The sequence below is a fragment of the Mytilus californianus genome, unplaced genomic scaffold, assembly GCF_021869535.1.
Source record: "Mytilus californianus isolate M0D057914Y unplaced genomic scaffold, xbMytCali1.0.p SCAF_11, whole genome shotgun sequence".
Classification (NCBI taxonomy): domain Eukaryota; kingdom Metazoa; phylum Mollusca; class Bivalvia; order Mytilida; family Mytilidae; genus Mytilus; species Mytilus californianus.
In genome coordinates this window covers 50,414,506-50,434,944 of record NW_026262593.1, presented here as the reverse complement: position 1 = coordinate 50,434,944, position 20,439 = coordinate 50,414,506, and the positions used below count along the sequence as shown (strand labels likewise).

General features: G+C 32.4%; 1 protein-coding gene across 1 annotated transcript; it reads left to right on the top strand.

Annotated features, from left to right (window-relative positions):
* Window positions 1–970: 970 nt before the first annotated feature.
* LOC127719234 (protein mono-ADP-ribosyltransferase PARP14-like) lies at window positions 971–19,798 on the top strand. Its single transcript, XM_052225250.1, has 9 exons — window positions 971–1,334; window positions 6,132–6,187; window positions 6,664–6,894; window positions 7,830–8,051; window positions 10,933–10,984; window positions 11,491–11,619; window positions 16,181–16,360; window positions 18,683–18,871; window positions 19,650–19,798. The coding sequence occupies exons 1-9, from the start codon at window positions 1,025–1,027 to the stop codon at window positions 19,796–19,798; spliced, it is 1,518 nt and encodes a 505-aa protein (XP_052081210.1). The 5' UTR covers window positions 971–1,024.
* Window positions 19,799–20,439: the final 641 nt, after the last annotated feature.

Genomic DNA, 20,439 nt, shown 5'->3' with positions numbered 1-20,439 from the left:
AGAACTGCTGCAACACTTTTAGCGGATTCTGTTGTTTGCGTTTCTGATCCGATGGGTAAATATCATTCGAAATAGTGTGCAGTGTACACTAATCACAGAACAAAAAATAATATGATGTGGTATGATTGCTACCTACAAAACTATCAACAAATATCAAATGAAAAAGATGTGTCAGAACAATAACAGATTGCGGTACGACCTTCAACAAAGAGCAAAACCCATACCATATAGCCAGATATAAATGGCCCTTTTGTGACAAAATGTGAATACCTGATTGATATTAGAAAATTAAATGGTATACAATTACCGACGACGTTCAGTGTGATACAAGAACATCTCTTCAATTTTTCATTACCTTAAGTTTTTTTTGCTTTTGAATTAAGCTTTTTTGCCGGAAGGGTTCGGAAATATCGGTTTTCTCTGACTTTATAGAAACGGGCTATTGTGTAAATATAGCTCTTAAAAAACTTATTCTAGTGTTATACACAAAAGCTCCTTAAATATGTGTTCTTACAAGTCAAACTTCTATGATACGTTATTTTGTACAGGTATGGTCTAAAATATATCGTATTAATTGTAGTAAACTCGAAAGTTTATAAGTATTTCACATATTTGACATAAATTGTAAAATATATCATTGATCATTGCAAACCCAGTAACAACCTGTCAAATATCTAAAACAACATCAACCAGAGTTAATCACGAATGCCAGTAAAAATTATTTGTCTGGAATTCATTGGAAAATATAAAAAAAATTGGCTTCAATCTTTTTTTATTTTGAGAGAGGACAAGGAATGTTTTACTTTCTTTCTGATCTTTAACTGGTTACCGAAATTAATTCAAATTCTTCTTGGCCACAACTTCTATGACAGTCTTCGTCTATCTAAAGAGTAATGAGAACAAAACAGAAAAAAATATGTAAAAGATGATTGCATTTGTTTTGATATTTATTGGTGATCGACAAATAGACAGTATAGATAATGAATCTCCTAAGAGGCTGTTTTGGGGTTTACCCTACTTAGCGATGCCAGATCAAGACAAAGTTAAACAACATTTACAAGAAATGTTTTCCAAAGTAGAGGAAGAAAAGCTTAACAGCCTAGCAATACCATTGAAAATGTGTGACAGCCTACCTGAAGTTACGTTATTACAACATTTCAATGCAGCATTTAATAAGCCAGAACTGAAATATTTGAAAGTTATTTATTTGTGCTATGAGGACATCCAGATGACCGAAAAATTAACTATGATGTTGAAAAGCGGACAAAATTCACTAAACTTTTACGATTTTAGTAAAGTACCTACCTATAGAGATAAACCTTTAAAGGACAAGGGTAAGTGAAATATATATAGTACAGAAACACCTTTTCCTTATTCTGATTAATATCGAATTCGAAAATGTTTTTGTATTGACATGTCATTGCTTTTGAATTATTTTGATGCTTTTTAAATGTTAAGATGACGAAACGGTGTTAAATATAAGGGTGATTATCTAAATGCAAAAGTTGTTTCGAAAGCATCTTTATTGATCGTACTGACATAGAAGGTTGCACATTTTTGCTGACACAGCATTGAAATATTTTCTACTTAATATGTTACTTTACTTTATGATAAATCAAACAACTTTTTTAGAATTACAGTTTCAAACATAACCATGTGTCGTTACATTTGATTATTTTGGTTTTCATTGCTCTTCAACTCGTATTTAATTTCACCGTCCAACTGATGTGATTATTGCGCCACTGATGTGTCTAATGTCGACCCAAGGAGCGTCTGGCGTAATATATTAACAGTCGGATATCTTTGAAGAGATTGTACTTCCACTGAGACGATAACACGAAACGGTCATTTTCTGTTTACAAAATTTGGAATTATTTGAAGCACATAGGTTTTTCTACCCTAGTTAAAGATTGCGTTGGACATGTCTTGCACACGTTTTCTGCTGTAAAACATTATAAGTCTTATATCGTTGATGAGTTGTTTTACCATGATGTTTTCTATTCTAGAAAACATACTCTATAAGCAGTACAAATGTATCGCTGCTTGAAGACCGCACAACACAGCGCTAAGAATTCTGAACTTATCTCCCGACCGATTGATTACAATTACTACGGATGATTTTGTTTTGTCCGTACTACATTGAAAGATGTCATAGCTCGTATCACAGGAAAAAAAAATTTATCTATTAAAGACATACAAACTCGATTGGAAAAAGCATTGTGAAAATAAATTATGTTTTATACTTCGCACGTCATCTAGCATCAGCATTATACGGCGAATGTATATGGCATGTTTCTATTAGTCAGTTAATCTGTAGACAAAATAAAAAGAAATTGAAATATTATTTTTGACTGTACTTTTATATATTGCATAGCATATATACGAAATGTATATGATGCATACCAATATCTGATTGTGGAAATGATAAAATCAGATTCTTGAAAATAATTACCTAAGACCTCCCGATTAACATGATTGATACCGATAACGTCCATCCATAGCATCGAAGGGAAGCTATCTAAATAGATGGGTCATTCGGAGTTTGAAGGCTGTCGGTTTATTAAACATATTGCAAATATTATTGCTATATTTGTCTTACAATGCTGATTGGATACGAATTCATCGGATAGAAATGTCAGTGTATTTGGCTTTGTCGGAAAATTAGGGGAGAATGTGAAACCATGTTTTGTTTAAAATCCGGGTAAACAAGTATTTTTTTTTTAAATGGTCAAGATATTCCGATTGTTCTGTCACATTCTTTGTCGTTGGTGTAACAACCCTTACTAATTTTATTACTTGGTAGCATTTTAATAACAAAACATAAAATAATAAACAAAATTTGGGATAACAGTATTCCTGCAGAAATCTATGAAGTTCAACGCTGATTTAACCAAATATATCCGCAGAAATAAGATTTTTCTATTTAGGACTCAATATTCGTAAATGTGTTGCTTGTTTTTTACTTTTCATTTAATATTTCTTCTATGTTTTTAAATGTATAGCATGTAGGTTTTTATATTATTAATTTTGTTTGGTAGAATAACTTGAATAGCTTTCATTTTATTTTTTACTAGGAAACTGTTTTTTTTTTGTATTTTATGTTTTAGCTGTTTTCTTTTCATCATAGAATGTAAAATTTATATTTAATATTATAGTCAACCTTCTAATTTTGAGATGGAATCAAGGATATAGTTTTTAATGATTACAAATTAGGCCCAAAATGTACGCTAGATTTTTAATGCAGAGAAGTTTGGCCATTAAAATCAGCAATATCAGTTTACAGGTTCATGTACATGTTTCAGGAAATACTTCCTCAAGGAAATCATCTGTTACATTTTTACCTTAATCAACCTCGATCCCCACGATCTTATTTGCGATTTTTCTAAAAATCATTTTCTAAGTGATATTATTGACTCAAAACCAATTACAGCATTTGACCAACCCCTGTATCAATATTTGAAATTGTTTGTGTCGTGAAATATTTTGGATATTTCAATTCATTCTGTATTTTCTTGGATAGTATTGACAAATGTTTTGACTAATTAATTTGTTTGGTCGTTACAATTTGTCAGTTTTCTTATACAATCATGTCTGTTATGTTTCAATAAGAGTTACATTTGGGAAACATTCCGGAGATTTTATGATAGAAATTTGTTTTACTGTTTTCTTGTATGAAATGTTGTCAGTTTTAATTTCTAAATCCTGTGCTATGTTTAAAATAGAGTTATGCCGTGTTCACAACAAACGTTGAGTACCTATTTAAAAATAGTTTCGGGCAATAGACATTGTTTTCACATTAAATTCTTCCTCACTTACACACCGGTTTTACTTACCTGACAGTGTACAGTAAGGTGCGTTATAACAAATGGACAAACATGACAGTGTTGCCAACTCAAAAACTCCTCGGAGTCCAGACTAACCTAAGCATTTGGGAAAAAGTTTTAAGGCCTCGCATCCACTACATATATAAAAGTTAAGTGCATTTTGCGTTTCAGAAATATGAAATCTTTTTTAGCCCATACTTACAACTTCTCGTCTAATCAAATTGCTTGAATTTGCTTTCTAAGTTTCATAATACATACTTTTTCCGTGTACTAAGTAACTTTGCATGAATGACCACAAAAGTTAGATTTTAGTGTATCGTAATCAAGATATTAAACAAAAAAATTGCCACTGGCTATTTTCGAATAAAATGCTGTGTCCCGAATTGAAAAAAAAATGTTTGTAATTATTTTCACATTGATTTTTATACATCCTGCTATTAAAATCTTTGGATTAAGATATTTTTGATAATTGCAAATTTCTATCTTTAAATAAAAAGTAACAAATATGGTCCTTAATACCTTGGTTATAGTACAACGCTATTTTATAATTGTGGTAATTTATCATCCATGCAATTAATTTGTACACAAAAAAAGTATATACTATGAAAGCTTGTGAAGGGAAATAAAGGCAACTCGATGATGATTTTTTTTAACTTTGTTAAGGAACAAAATTGAAATACCGTGATAACGTCTGAAAGGAATGTGCCTCCTATACCTATATTCTGATAACGCTTTTAGTTTTTACTTTAAAATGGTAAAAAAACCTATATTCTATTAATTTGATCTAAACTATCTATGGCACATATATCTATATTTTTCAAATTTTTTTTTAACTTAAGTTTTACTGTGAAATTGAATTTATTTTTCAAAACATGTAAAGCTTCTTATGCAATTTAATTATATATGCCTGTTTTTTTGGTTAATTTGTTTTATCAGCTTACCATGTAAATAATTACATGTAGAAGACGCTGCTATATATAGATATACATACTTACAACAGCAGCTACCATTTATACATTCTGGAGTCAAGGGTCTTTAAAAATCACATATTTTATGTGAAATTGACTTATAAACTTTTTGCCCTGTTCGTGTTTCCAGCATGTATAAACTCATGATATGGTAAATCACTGTCACAAATTGAAAAAATATGAAAACTTTGATACTAATGAGTAAATTTGCAAAACATAAAACTTAGTTAATAAACTCCGTTTTAAAAACACCTTGGGATATAAGCAGTCAGCCAAAATAAACTATCAATAAACTACATTTAATTAAACGATTACTTGGGTTGTAAATATGTGCTCAATTTGATAGTCTATGAAAAAGTAAATACTATAAAATTAAGGGCTCGGAGCAAGCCTCTCGCTCTAAATTTCATAGCACATACCTTTTCATAGACTTAACGACACATTGATTTTGTTGTGTAGATATATATTGTCCTTCAATTTTAAATGTCAATCAATACAATAAAATACAGTTGTTACCTGAGAGGGAACATTTCAAAGATTTAATTCATCTTAGTTTTTTTTACACCTTTTTTTAGGAACAAAACAAAATGCCCATCAAAATCCCAAAAAGATTTTATTTTTCTGAAACACAAAACGCATTTAACTTTTTTATAACTACAATGTAGTAAAAGAGAGACCAAAGATACCAAAAATACCAAACTCATAAGTCGAAATAAACTGGTAACGCCATGGCTAAAAAGAAAAAGACTCATACAATAGTTCACAAAACACAACATAGAAAACTAAAGACTGAGCAACACGAACCCCACCAAAAACTGGGGGTGATCTCAAGTGCTCTTTAAAACTTTTCCTACTGCACAGTTTGTGTGAACTCAGAGATTATAAGGTGAAAAAAACAGCCATTGCTGTCCATTTGTTATCATGAATCTTGAAAATGTCCAAGAAAATAAATTAGAAGTAATTTAAATGTTCATTGTGCACAATTAAAATATTTTTTTTAAATTCCGTGTGTACAAAGGAATGAACCAAACATTTATATGTCAACTTTGCATTAAATAGCAGCAAGGTACCGAAAATATATATTTTTTTTTTTGCGGGAGATATTTTTTTCTTATTTGTTAGATTCTAAATTCCTTTAACAAATGATTTGTCCCTCAAGGAAAATGAACAGAATAATCCGTTTATCTTGAAAATTGCGGGAAAGAGTTAAATGGAACAAGTTCTTGTGTCTTTTTATATTCATGACGTCGGACAAAATTGTTTGTCACAAGAAAAAAACAACATCAAATATATCTTAACAAATCAATCAGTGAATAGGCTTTACACTTTTCATTTCCAGAAAATCCCGTAGATGTAACTTTTCGATGGACACAAGGAGACATTATTGACCAAAAGGTAGTAAAATTTGAAATATTATTTAGCAGGATGTGGAACAAATATACTTCGGAGGCATTTATTTTATGAACAATGTTTTTTTTTATTAAAAATGTATCAGCAAGTCAAAATCACAATGCAATTTAGAGGTTTTTCAATTAGCTGACCGAGTTATAGATGAAAAGCTTTATTAAGTTAATCGTTATTATAAATTATATGCCCCTAATAAATTACCCACTATTTAATATTATAATGAAACCAGCTGTAGGTCCTCATGTATGGGTTGGTTTTCATTTTTACGGTCTTTTATAGTTTACTGTACGTTTAGGGTTTTGTTAATTATTGAAAGTAACGTATAGTTACTTAGATCCACGTCATTTCGTCTCTGTTTGATGGTCATTATAGCTTTTCAAAAGGTTTATGACATTACTGTTTTTAAGGGCACTGTGTCTCAAATTTAAATAAAACAGACTGTTTCATTCTTATTACCGTTCTAGACTGATATCATAGTTAACAGTACAAACAAAGAGCTGCAGCTTAAAAAAGGAGCCGTATCATTGTCAATATTGAAGAAAGTTGGAAATTCTCTTGCTGAGAAATGTCACGAGAAATATCCCAATGGCATTGACTATGGCAGCTTGGCGATAACGTCTGGAGAAAAATGCTGGAAATATATTTATCATTTTGCTCTACCATCATGGACAGTTAATGCTGAATTTTCAAAGAAGGTAAATAAAAATGTGAGGAAAAATGTCAACCTTTAGTTTGTCCCTGCAACGGTCGTGCATTGCGAGAAGATTATATTTTTACCTTTCCGGTTTTTGAAAACAACAAACAGTACTGCATTATATTTTAATATGATTATACATACATAAAATAACTGCAAACAAGTAAATTGAAGTTGCTAGAATTTAGTAATATGTTGTTAACGTAAAATAAATATGCAGGTTATTATTTTTCAGATATTTCAATGCACAAACAGACGTTTGCGCTCAAACAGACACAAAGTTTGCATTTCTTATCAGTATTTGTAGGTTTGAACAAACTTTTGCGCATGGTTTATTTCCGCTCGGAACGCGTGATTCCAAAAAAAGGAAAATTTACCATCGTGTGAAAAATGTCAATTTTTACATGTTTTACAATTCTCTGGATTCATGTATTTTCGCGGACACTATTTTTTGGTAGATTGAGGAAATATTGTATTTTTGTGGTGGAAATTTGATTTCGTGTTATACATTTTTATATATACATAAAGTCAGTATTCAAGCTTAATAAATAATACTTGTGGAAAATTGACATCTATACCAACCAAATCCACACAAATTTTTCCTCAACGAATAACAATGAATTCACTGTATATAAGATGTCATTTAGTTTCAGAAAGATTTTTGTTTTAGAAAAAGGAGGAAATAAAAACATCAATGAAATAAAACAGTAAATACCATGGCAATAAACAAAAACGACAAAACAAAGATCATTCTGCAAAGAACTACATAGACTGCTAAAGATTTAGTAACACAAATCCCATGACAAGATAGGTAAAATCAGGTGCTCTGAAAAGATGAGCATAATATGCATGTACAATTCTTCCTCAATATAGTAACGTACATGTAAGGATTATTCTTATGATATGATAAATATGAATCATCTTTTCTTATTTTAGATTTTTGAACAAGCAGTGTACAACTGCCTTATACAAGCGGAAAAAGACAAATGCAATAGTATAGCATTCCCAGTTTTGGGAACTGGCAAGCTGAAATACCCTTGGGATGACGTAGCTCGGACAATGCGAAATGCGTTTTGCAAATTTAAGTTTCATTGTAGGCACATTAATTTGAAAGAAATGATAGTGGTATTGCATCCAGATGATAAGAGGTCAATCGAGGTATAATACATTATATACAGTCGGCCAAAAGTTAAGCACCACCTAAATATAACTGTCAATATTTTTTTAACTATTGCGAAAAAAATATTTATGTTTGGTGCTATGAATTGCCTACAGCATACACTAAGAAAATTCATTACAACCAAAAAAATTAAACTCCGATATACCCGCCAAGCAACCTATTATTAAAGGTCATCTGCACTTTTACAAATACACTGTTTCGATGCCTTTAAATCATCTTCCTACTGTCCCGCGTACAGGTGAAATTTGACCTTCACCAAGTCACTGTGAAATATGGCAAGCGGTAAGTTATCTGTGACTGAACGTTGACAAGCAATTGACATGTCAAATGCCGGTAGGAGCACTAGGAGCATTGGTAACTATTTCAATGTTAATCGCACCGTCATTGTCAGATTTTACAACGTCATATTGACACAGGAACTGTAAATGATAGACCAAGGTCCGGAAGACCCCGTTTAACTACCTATCGTGATGACAGACTACTTATTGGTCGTACTAAAGCCAACCCATTTACTCCTGCCCCATAGCTTAGACACCACTGGCCTCTAGGTGGTCGTGTTAGTGTTCGAACATTGGTTCGTCGACTTCATAGAGGCTACCTAAGAGCACGTCGTGTTGTCAAAAGACGTGCCTTAACAGCCAGGCACCGTATAATCAGGTTTCAAAGGGCTAATGACCATCGACGATGGAACATGAGAACCTGGCAATATATTCATTGGTCAGATGAGAGTTGGTTTCTGTTACGACCAATAGACGGCAGAATACGAGTGTGGCGGGGGAAAACTGCCTATCACCAAAACAACAATTGCCCAACCACAGCAATCGTTGTTGGTTGTGTTACAGTATGGGGTTTCTTCTCATACTGTTGTAAGCTGGGTATGCATAGGTTGCAGGGTAACATGAACAGACAGACATAAAGTGATTTGGTGCTTAGAAACATTGTAATCCCCAACTTGCGTCAAGACCCTCGTACATGGACGACAACGCTAGACCACACAGGGCAAGGATTGTAACCGATTACAAAGACCAGGAAGCCATTGACACTATCTTTTGGCCTTCCATGTCTCCAGACCTGAACCCTATCGAACATGTCTGGGATGCCATTTGCAGAAATCTCAATCGCAGAGATCCACCTTTGCAAAATCTTGGCAGTTGTTGATGAATGGAATAAATTTGTTCAACTAAAGTTCAGAAGGCTTGTACAGAGTATGAGACGCCGTGTTATGGAACTGTACCGGAAGAGAGTTGGTTACACATCCTATTGACTTAAATATTGACATTAAATTTGCCGAACATACCAAAGATTATTTGTAGAGACTTTTAATGATTTTGGGTGATTAATTGTTGTAAAAAAATGAAGTCAAAGTAAAACTTAAATTCCGTTTCTGATTTGTGTAATTTTCACTATTTCTATGAACGCAAAATTCAAATGCATAGAACCTGCATCAGTGACCAAACTTAAGTTTATGGTTTGTTTATGGCATATGTTAGCAAAATTGCTACATGAATATTTTCTCTTTTTCGAGGATTTACTTGGTTTTTTTTAAATGAAAAAAATTTCGATGTAACAAAGATAGGTGGTGTTTAACTGTATATTAGTATGTGTACAAGTTTAATATGTAAATGTTCGACGTTAATAGACTGTTTAATACTGAGCTTCATGTTTAGAATGAAATGAACTAGATGCTTGCGCAATCGCGTTATGTCCAAGTAGAAGTAATTCTATATGTCCACAAATAGCAGTGTGTTGAAAATATCTCTCTTAAAAAAAGAATAATAGAAAAAGATTTTTTCGATAATATACAAAACACTAACACTTTACACATGAAAATCTTTTTTTTGTCAAATATTGTTACATTTTGAAGCGTTTAAAAAGTTTTAAAATGTCTGTTGCTAACATTTTGATTCGTGAACATGACATATGACGTCATACTGGTATGGGTATGTGCAAAAGACTAGATCAACGATTTTCCGAAATTTTTAATTTAACACAATGAGAATGTTGACCATAAGAGAAATATGCTTTACAACTCGTGATGATTGGCTATCGGTTGAAGGCTGGTTTATTATTATATTGAAATTAAATAACTCGAGATGATTTCAAGCGATATCCAATTCTCACTGGTTATCACACCTATAGTTTTGAAACCCTTTATAACAATATGCTTAAATTTTCCATAGGGATAATCTCTTGAAAATCATAATTCGTAAAGCGCGCACAAAAATGTAACTTTTTGAATTTATATGCAATGTGTTTTTGAGGAATTTAAAGAAATGGAGCCTTCCAAGGAAGATGGGTATCGCCTTCTGTCTCTTCAAATATGTATTAACAGTAATGCCAAGCTCTATGTATTTGTATTGGAACCCACCCCAAAAACATTTAAGCAGAAATCGTCAAGTCTATGCTTTGGTTTGGTAACTTTAAATTATTGCGTATATCAAAAATAAAACAAAGAAGATGAACAGTTAACTCATGCTTGAACATATATGCAAGCTTGGATAAAGTTTATGAAGCTTGTTTCAAGGAGTTAAAATGCGGATTAACAAGTGTGAGCGGACGCGGATGACAATAGTGAGAAATCTGTGTTGCTACAAATTCGCTGTCAGGCAAACCAATGAGTAATGTAAAAAGAAAGTTAAATTTCAATTATATCAACATTATTTTGCAAAAGTGTAGATTCGATATATATATTTTAAAAGGTATTTACACTTTTATTAGGAAAAGACTGTATGGTAACAACAAAATACAGAAAAGCTGAAAATGTGTCTCCTTTTATCTTGTAATATTTCACTGTAAGAAATGATAGGACATTGTGCAGCAGTAATGATAAAATGAAATATATTTATTTATAAATTCTAGGCTTTCGAAACATGGATTGGAAAACAGTCATATTTAGATCTCTTCTCTGAGGGTATGTACATTTATGCATTGAACAAGACAGCTTAACCAAAATTAAAACACAAACTCAAATAACAATTTCTTTTCAAATGAACTAATGTACTGCTATTGTTTAGATCTTAATTGCTCATAATTTTTAAACTACAAACTCAAAAGAGGGGTTGGATAAACACCATTGAAATAGTGACTGAACAACAAATACAAAAACATCTCGATGAAAGAAAACAGACAGATGTTCATGTATATAATGTGTCAAGCTTTGAATCGTCTTGTGCTTCTTCCAGTTGAGTGTGAATTAACAGTAAGAGACCTACCAACAATACCAATTAGCTAAACATGCTAATTGTCTCATTGGCAATCATACCACATCTTCTTATTTTTATAATGAACATTACATAATAATGAAAACAGCCACTGCCAAGATGCCTTAAATCGGACCATCAAATTAACATATAAGACGCCAATGCATCTATTAAAATTTATAACTCTGATAAAAACACAAAATTTAATTATTTTTAGAGTTATTGCATCAGACAAAATCCATATTAGAAGCGCGATGTAATGTTACGAAAATCATAATTTTACATTTACCAAGCACTAGATTTCATCAAAGCGACGCTCTGATAACTATTTCAGATCCAGAACATGGTATTTATTATTTTTTATATTATTTAAGATATATATTGTGCAAAAAGTCATTTATTTTACAATTTTATTGTGATAAGGAAAGACAAACTATCGGAATATCTTTAGATCTGAAGAGATATATGCAATATATTGATTGACATTATCAAAATAATTGATAATTTGTCTGGTATTATATGCTTTTCTGCATCAATTAAAGGAGATGCGGTTTAAACTTCAATCGGTATTAGCTCAAAAGGATTCAAGACAGTGCTTGCATAAACATGTCTCTCCAAGGTCTTCAGTGTTAGCTGATTGTCAATTTGATACGTAAAACGCATCGTTCCAACTTATCTGGAAAACTAAGATCAATTTAACAGAGACTATAAAATATTATACCTTTTAAATCCATGATTTGAAATAGAGACTTCCGACGTATCAACATTTCCTGGATTTATTGATTTTTGAGTACTCAACTAAATTTATTTGATCTCGAACAATGGGATAACAAAAAGTACTATAGGTACAACAAAAGCTAAACACACTACAAACGAGTTCAAGAAATAGTCAGTTACTGAATGCTAAGTCAAATTAGTTAAACTGCATACTGTGAAGGTACCTCGGAAGGTACTTTTATTCGTGGGTATCAATTTTCGTGGTTTGAGCAAAATTTACATGTTCGAATTCATTGGTTTTTAAATTCGTGAATTTTAATTTTCTGAAAAAAGTCGAGTGAAGAAATTTGTAGCCATTAGAAACGAGGATTCTTAAAATTTATAATACATAAGGATCTTTCCATGTCCTTATTTGGACAACAATTGTTATATTTCGTTGGACACTTAAATTCGTGGATCAAGCCATCCACGAAAACCCCGAATTTTGGTACGGTACCCCACGAAGAAAAGTACTTTCACAGAAGATAAAAAAAAAACATCCCTTTAACCGCTTAATATAACAGAAGATTTCTCATGTTTTTTTTTTATCTTTGGGTTGCTGTCTGAATCACCTTTTACACATTTCTTCATTAATCTAAAAGTATAAGGGAACACATATTACAAATATTAGTAATAAAGGGTAAATAAGAGAGTCGGAAGATACCATGGGATATATAAACTGATAAGTCGGAGCCAAACTAACAATTCCATGACAGATAACGAAAAGACATGTAATGTAATAGTGGTTTGATTCCGCCAGTGTACTTTATCCGGAGGATGAAAATTCCTTGTGTTTTTTTATCCACCAACAAAAATTTACTAGGTTTTTTAATCCGGGTCCAGTGTAAAATATCCAACACTCATCATAAGATTCTAAATAGAGTTTTTAAAACGGAAAATATATAAAAAAAAAATGGGGCTTTGTATTTTTGGGGGTATTTGAATTAACTAGAACTTGCAAGTTGATTTATGTAAAAAATTGACAAAGTAAACTAGTGTTTTTCATCCAAAGAATGTTAACATTAGACTAGTGTTTTTGTACTAGGAATGATTACACCAGTGATTTTGAACCAGGAATGATTACACTAGTGATTTTGTATCAGGAATGATTGCACTAGTTATTTTGAACCGGTATTGATTACACTACTGTTTTAGATCCATACATTGATGAATATTTATGCTTTAAAATTGTCACTAATTGTAATATTCATATATACTGGATTGCCGAAGTTTTTCTGTGCATTTGCGTTTTGGTCGACTTAAAATCATATCTTCTATGTCAATATCAAAGGATGCTTTTATAATTGAAACTTCCGGTCAGAACAAATCTGCGCTTTGGTCTATATCAAGTGCTATGCCCTGATCAGTGTTACAAGTATTTTGAGTTATAAAAATATCCTCATCAATTCTATTGTCAAATTAAAAGTGAAGAGTTTCTCGTTGATATCAAACAAACCAAGATGTATTTGGAAGGATGAGGACTGCATCGTCAATTACCAATATTCAGGGGCAAATTTATTATGAAAACAACCTACCAAGATGACTCCCAGAATGAATATGGCACATTTTCAACACACTTTCTTTCTTCGCATCCGTTACCACTGCCTGTCCCTCATTTCTTGTATACAGATAATCCATTCCATCGTGTGTTTTGATTACAAATACGTCCTTTTTTGCTCTTATTCTTCTTTTTTCATTTTCACTTGAATCTTCAGGATATTTTTGCAGTTCTAAGTACTGGAGAATTGTTTCATATTCCTTCTCATCCATTTCGGAAGTTATTGCAAAAACTCTGTAAAATTATATCTTATGTTGTACGACTTTAAAACTATATCATTAAACGCTAGGCTAGATTGATTCAGATTAATTAAAATTGAGAATGGAAATGGGGAATGTGTCAAAGAGACAACAACCCGACCAAAAAGTAGAAAACAGCTCAAGGCCACCAATGGGTCTTCAACACAACAAGAAAATCCCACACCCGGATGCGGGCTTCAGCTGGCCCCTAAACAAAAATGTGTATTACTCAAATAAAAAGGGACGTCACACTAAACTCCGAAACATATAAATGAACTAAAATTAAAAACATACAAGACTCACAAAGGCCAGAGGCTCCTGACTTGGGACAGGCTCAAAAATGCGGTGGGGTTTAACATGCTTTGTGAGATCTCAACCCTCCCCTATACCTCTAGCCAATGTAGAATAAACAGATACACAGCAATATGCACATTTTTACAGTTTAAAAGAAGTCAGAGTCCGATGTCAGAATAGGAAACAAAAGAAACTAAGCAAAATGACAATGATACATAAATTAACAAAGGACTACTAGCAGTTACTTACATGCCAGCTCCAGACCTCAATTAAACTGATTGAAAAATTATGTCTTCATCATATGGAAATCAAGCACAATCCCTCCCGTTAGGGGTTTAGTATCATACCATCATGAAATATATGAGAAGAACATAACCAGTATCATGTAAAGTAAACTGGTTCCTTGAAATGTATTCTAATTTTAACCCATCAATTTATTTAAACAATAAACCTGTCTAATATAAACAAAACAACGATATCAAGATCGACGCTTTCACACTATTTACATCCAATATTCTCTAGTGAAAAACAGTTACCAGCAATAAATACATGGTAGAATGAAATTACGCTTACAATGTAACAGTCTACAAAAAACATAGAAAAAAATAGCAATACGAACTCCATCAAAACTAGGCGTGATCGCAGATGCTTCGAAAGGGTAAGCATACCCTGCTCAAAATGTAGTACCCGTCATGTTGTTTATTACTCATATTCGCTAAAAATATCGAACAACTTTCTTATAACCAGCTCATGAAAATTTGTTCAGTAAACTTTCAAAACAGTAGTTATGATTTGATCAAGATTATTTGATGTAAGAAAGTGACTCTCTTGTGAAGTTTGTAAGTAATGCGAGTTAGTTCCTTGTTTCAACTGTGATACAACACAGTAATATCTTATATAAAAAACACACACAAAGATTTATTACTAGCTCATATGAAAATAATCCAGTATATTCATGTATCAGTAAAGTCACTAATGTACTACATGTACATTGTACTAAGCGAATCGTAAATCTATTTAATACACATAAAGAAATATTTATATACGAAAGGAACAAACATTTTAAAAATGTTATACCAAACTCTCTGTATTAATTGTATATCGGCCGGTGCATATTTCGTGTATTGAACTGGGACGGTGTACCGATGAGTATAGTCTATTTTGTCGTAATGAACAGTGACAGAACATTTTCTGAATAAGACTTTACAATTTTGACTTAAAATGCATACAAAACAAAAAGATATTAAAAAAGTGTTTCTACTCTGAATGCTATCTAGAATAGAACAGTTGCATTTTTATTATTGCATTTATTGTGTTGTTTGATTATATACATCAGAGCAACAATATCTTACCGATGTTCAAATCTAATCAATCGATTAAGAAGACAAGTCAATGTAACAAGCACTATCTTAGGGAAAAGCATGAACTCCAAACGGAGTGAAAGCGGGTGCGTCGTCAGGGTAAGCGTCCCTGCTAATCCACACAAATTTGAATTGTCGTAATGGGAATAGGATACACTCGATTGAGTTACAGATAAAACAACTATTGTGATATCTAAAGATCTAAGACTACGAAAGCATGTCAATACTGAATTGATAATAAGACACAGTATCGGCCAACCAATACCTGATGATGACCGCAGAACTTATGTTCTGTCGATTTCAGTCGTTCTTCCCCATAACTCTATTTAAGCAGCTTTTGTGTTGAGAACACACAAAACTGAAACATAAATATCGCTTAAAATGTAAATGTTTTATGGTGAAAACGAAAGCTGCTTTTTGATTGAACATAGAAACAGTAATAAGATAAAGCAAATAATACACATTACTTCCGGTCAAGTAGCAAGTTATGGACTGTTCTTCTTCTCCAAATATTTATATGGACGTTAACTTTCCTTGGGTTTACATTGATAGGAGAAGATAACCACTTGGTCCATAACTGCCATAATACCATCAGTGCAATGAATTGCTCGTTGATTAATACTATATATATCTTGCTTGTGTTTTTCATGTATACATAATGTCCAATTATATGACCGATGTATATTTTCAAATTTTCAGCTAGTCCAGTCCTGAAGAATATTAAGGACGGAATGATAAAAGATAAACAAGGCTGTACTTTCTGGTCAATAAAAGTTTGCTCAAATAAAACTAATTATATAAGGAACATGGGGAAAGTCCTTGAGTTTATTTTAGAGGAAAGGCTGTCAACAATTACAATTTCTTTACTGGAAAATGATGGTAAAATCAATATTTATTAATTATACAGTTTACTAATCGTATGTTAAGAGTTGGTTAAGTGCCACTCGATCAAATTTACAGGTCAGGTCAAGTTTGATTGTTTAGGTTTATATATGACTGTTCAAGAGTAACGGCCCTTTTCACCTTAAGCATTATCACTTCGTTTGTTTTCGTATTAAAATTAAAATACCGATTGCCACAATATATTTCTTAGCACAATGTCACGGAACTTTATCTAGGATTTTGATGGTTTTAGTATAAACAGTTCAAGATTTATCAGCCTTAGTAACTTTAAGACTTGGAAATTGGTGGGTTTTCTATGTGATTATAAATATACTTCTTGAAAAAATCTATACCAATTTAAGCCCAATTTACTGTTATGAACATTAAGATACATTTCAGGTTTACTTTTCCGTGTAAGAGTTATGTTATCATCCTTGATAACCTTGAAACCTATATCTAAAGTTACCATCCTTGATAACCTTGAAACCTATATCTAAAGTTACCATCCTTAATAACCTTGAAACCTATATCTAAAGTTACCATCCTTGATAACCTTGAAACCTATATCTAAAGTTACCATCCTTGATAACCTTGAAACCTATATCTAAAGTTACCATCCTTGATAACCTTGAAACCTATATCTAAAGTACTACGTAACATAATGTTTCATGATTGCAACAAAATTTCACTTACCATAACGTACATGCATATGTTGAGTTCGATTTTGGCAGTTTATATCCAGCTTAATGAGTTGGGTTTTTCTCTTCGGACTGGCATAATTTTCATTTATAATTCTATCACTTTATATTACTACAAAGTCATCAATATATGCCTCGATCTTTTATTAAGAGAGGCGAAACATACCAGAGGGACATTCAAACTCATAAGTCGAAAATAACGCCATGGCTAAAAACGAAAAAGACAATCAGACAAACAATAGTATACAAAACACAACATAGAAAATTAAAGACTGAGCAACACGAACCCCACAAAAAACTGTGGGTGACCTCAGGTGCTCCGGAAAGGTAAGCAGATCATCCTCCACAAGTGGCACCCGTCGTGTTGCTTATGTTAGTACAAACCCGATAATAAGTCTTATTCGGTAGGTCACATTCGGGAAAAGGGGACGGGATTGTAGATATTAAAATATCTAAAATAATTTTGATCGATACGATGGGTCTGTATCTTAACTCACTTACGACATGGTGTGAATTCTTTAGTCAATGTAAAAATGAAAAAATGGTCGTCTAATGAGTACATTTGCCGAGTGTATACTTTTCCCGATTGTGACACTTTTTGTGGGGATTCTAAAAGCGGCTGATGCAAAGCAGGGCTAATCTTATCTCGCTCCTTTTTGAGTTCATGCGAGTTTTTACGCGATATTTATTTTTTTAATGGATTTATGACATTTGAATATTGGTAAAATACTGCTGCCTATGGAAGAGGTAAACTATTTATCACCGCCCGTCCGTTCGTCCAATGAAATTTGCATCTGATTTTTTTTAAAGGAACAACCATTCAGAGCTTTCTGATTATTCCTATTAAGCTAAATGTGAGCAGGCCTCGCTTTATAATGCGTTTTCTCATGGTTTGCTGGTCAACTTTGTCTTATATATTCCCTATCCAAGTATGACATTAACGTCGTTTTTTTTAACGGTAACTGCAAATACGAATTTCCTTTGATATGACACCAAGCCTCAAGAAAGCATGATAAGTCGCGATATATTTGCATAGTGAATAATAGCATACAGTACATCTTGCTCCAAGAGAGCATTTTACAACAACACGATAAGATGTATTAATATAAATTTTGCTTAGAGCAAATTTGAATTCTTTCCATGTGTAAATTGACAAGCAAGTAGTTTTATTAAAAAAAAACCAGTGGGGATTCGGTGGTCGAGTGGGCTAAGTAGTTAAACTACTGTATCACTAGCCTGTCAACACTAAGGTTGTGAGTTCGAATTTCGCACGTGCCAGGTGCGGTGCGTTCGACTCCAATCCTAATTGACTTATTGTCAGTTTTCCTACCGAAGGTAGATGATTCTCATCGCGCACTCCGGCTTCCTCCACCAATAAAACCTGATCGCAACGAAACAGCACACACCATTGCTGAAATTGGCGTTAAACTCCAATCAAGCAATAAATCTATACACACAACCAACTATTACTATGAAAAAACGTACTCCCATTATTGATTTTAGTGTTTGAGACATGTATACTTATTGTGCAGTATTTACATGTATGCTACCACTTCATAAGATGTGTAAACAAGTTTCCTTATTTTGTATCACCATATTACTTTCTAGATCATTTCTGTAGATACATTACCATTACGAAGGCAATCAAAGATTATTCGAGACCTCGTGCTGGAAAATGAAAATAATCGATATCTTCAATTAGTAAAGTTAATTGTTCTTGATGGAAACAGTTTTGCCTCGCTTTTATCAGAAACCGAACAGAGGAAACTAGATAGAAGATCTCGATTGATGCCGGGTAAAAATGTTTTTGGTATGTTTCATTCTGTTCATATTTCTTTACGTTAAGCCACTGCATAAGTTTGACGATCATCATCACGAATAACTTAACCGATACGATGTGTCGATATTTTAAATAACTAGTTACATGTTTTTGTGGTCTTAGATCAATAGATACCAGTCAACTGATATATAATTATACTGGTTGTGTGATATTCCCGATTGTAACTTTAGACTTAGTGTGGATTTGCATGACAGATGATGCATGCATATATAAAAATAAGAACGTGTGGTATGCTTGCCAATAAGACAGCTCTCCACCAAAGACCAAATAACATAAAAGTTATTACTAAAACTATAAGAAAAACTTTTTAAAATTTTATTTTTTCAAAAGTTCGGGATCCACCACTTTAAAGACAAAAACATGATATGTGGCTTATAAAATGTAAACTTCAATGATTGCATTTAACGGGATTCTGTTTATTATTCGTAATTTAGAATACAAATAAATGATGATATATTCATTACAATCTATTTACATTTCACATTTTGTTCATCATATTTACATTGACTTTAGGTTAATGCTAAAATGTTCAAACCATAAGACAAAACTGCGTAACCAATGGTCAAAACAAGTATTGAAAAAAGGGAAACATAAAAACTGAAAATACTTAAACAAAGAATTGAAAACGCCTACCAATATGTGTATAACGTTATGCCCATAATGCTAGAGTGAATGAGCAAATGTAGACTGAACCTCTTGCTTAGTATGAATAAAAGAATAATAAATTTCATTATATTCATCATTGCAGGTTTATCAAAACCTACATTTAAAGCTGTCACATACTCGGAAACAAGTCAATTACCAAAACTGATCATTTCAGCAAAGATGGAAGATGTTATTGTAGTTAGTGATTTAGAGGAAAAATTAAAAGTATCATTAAATGAAGCACTTGTATAAAATCAGAATTACAATAAATAAATCATTCATATAGTCAGAACTTTTCAAATTTTGTTATACTAATGATTTTGGAGATGTGTTTATCTATAATGTTTCCTGCACCTGCACGATGTCTTCACCGATGCTTTTTCAACACTATAAGAATAACAACACTCGTTTGAATGGGAGGATTAGGTGGCTATAAAACCAGGTTTAAGCTATTGTTTTCTTTGTAAAATGTCTGTTCCAAGTCAAGAATATGAGAGTTGTTTTGCAGTTATCTACTTGATGATATGAGCGGGCGTGTTGCTCCTTTAATATTTTATGGACTTTCTCCTTTTTGAATCTACCTTGCAGCCCGGTATTTTGATGAAATGTTTGATATGATTTTATTTGTTATACTCCTACTAGCTGAAACATACTTGATAGACAACCTAAACAATGTAAATTGAAACAACTGCATCGGCTTCTTTTCATGACACAGAATTTCACTTTTACACAGAACTTAAAGAGATGACCTACAAAGGCAAAAGTATGCTAAGGGAATTGTAGGAACTTATTGGCTTTACAATATTCCAATAATAAAGGAAGTGTGGAATAAAACAAACTAGTTTGACTTTACAAAATGTCATCAACTTGTCGAATACCATGTATTCCTCAGC

Excerpts from the sequence above, each read along its gene's own strand:
- LOC127719234 (XM_052225250.1), top strand. The coding sequence starts at position 1,025 with ATGCCAGATCAAGACAAAGTTAAACAACATTTACAAGAAATGTTTTCC. Across the intron at positions 6,188-6,663 it reads GAGACATTATTGACCAAAAG|ACTGATATCATAGTTAACAG; the intron begins GTAGTAAAATTT and ends TTACCGTTCTAG. Across the intron at positions 8,052-10,932 it reads ATGATAAGAGGTCAATCGAG|GCTTTCGAAACATGGATTGG; the intron begins GTATAATACATT and ends TATAAATTCTAG.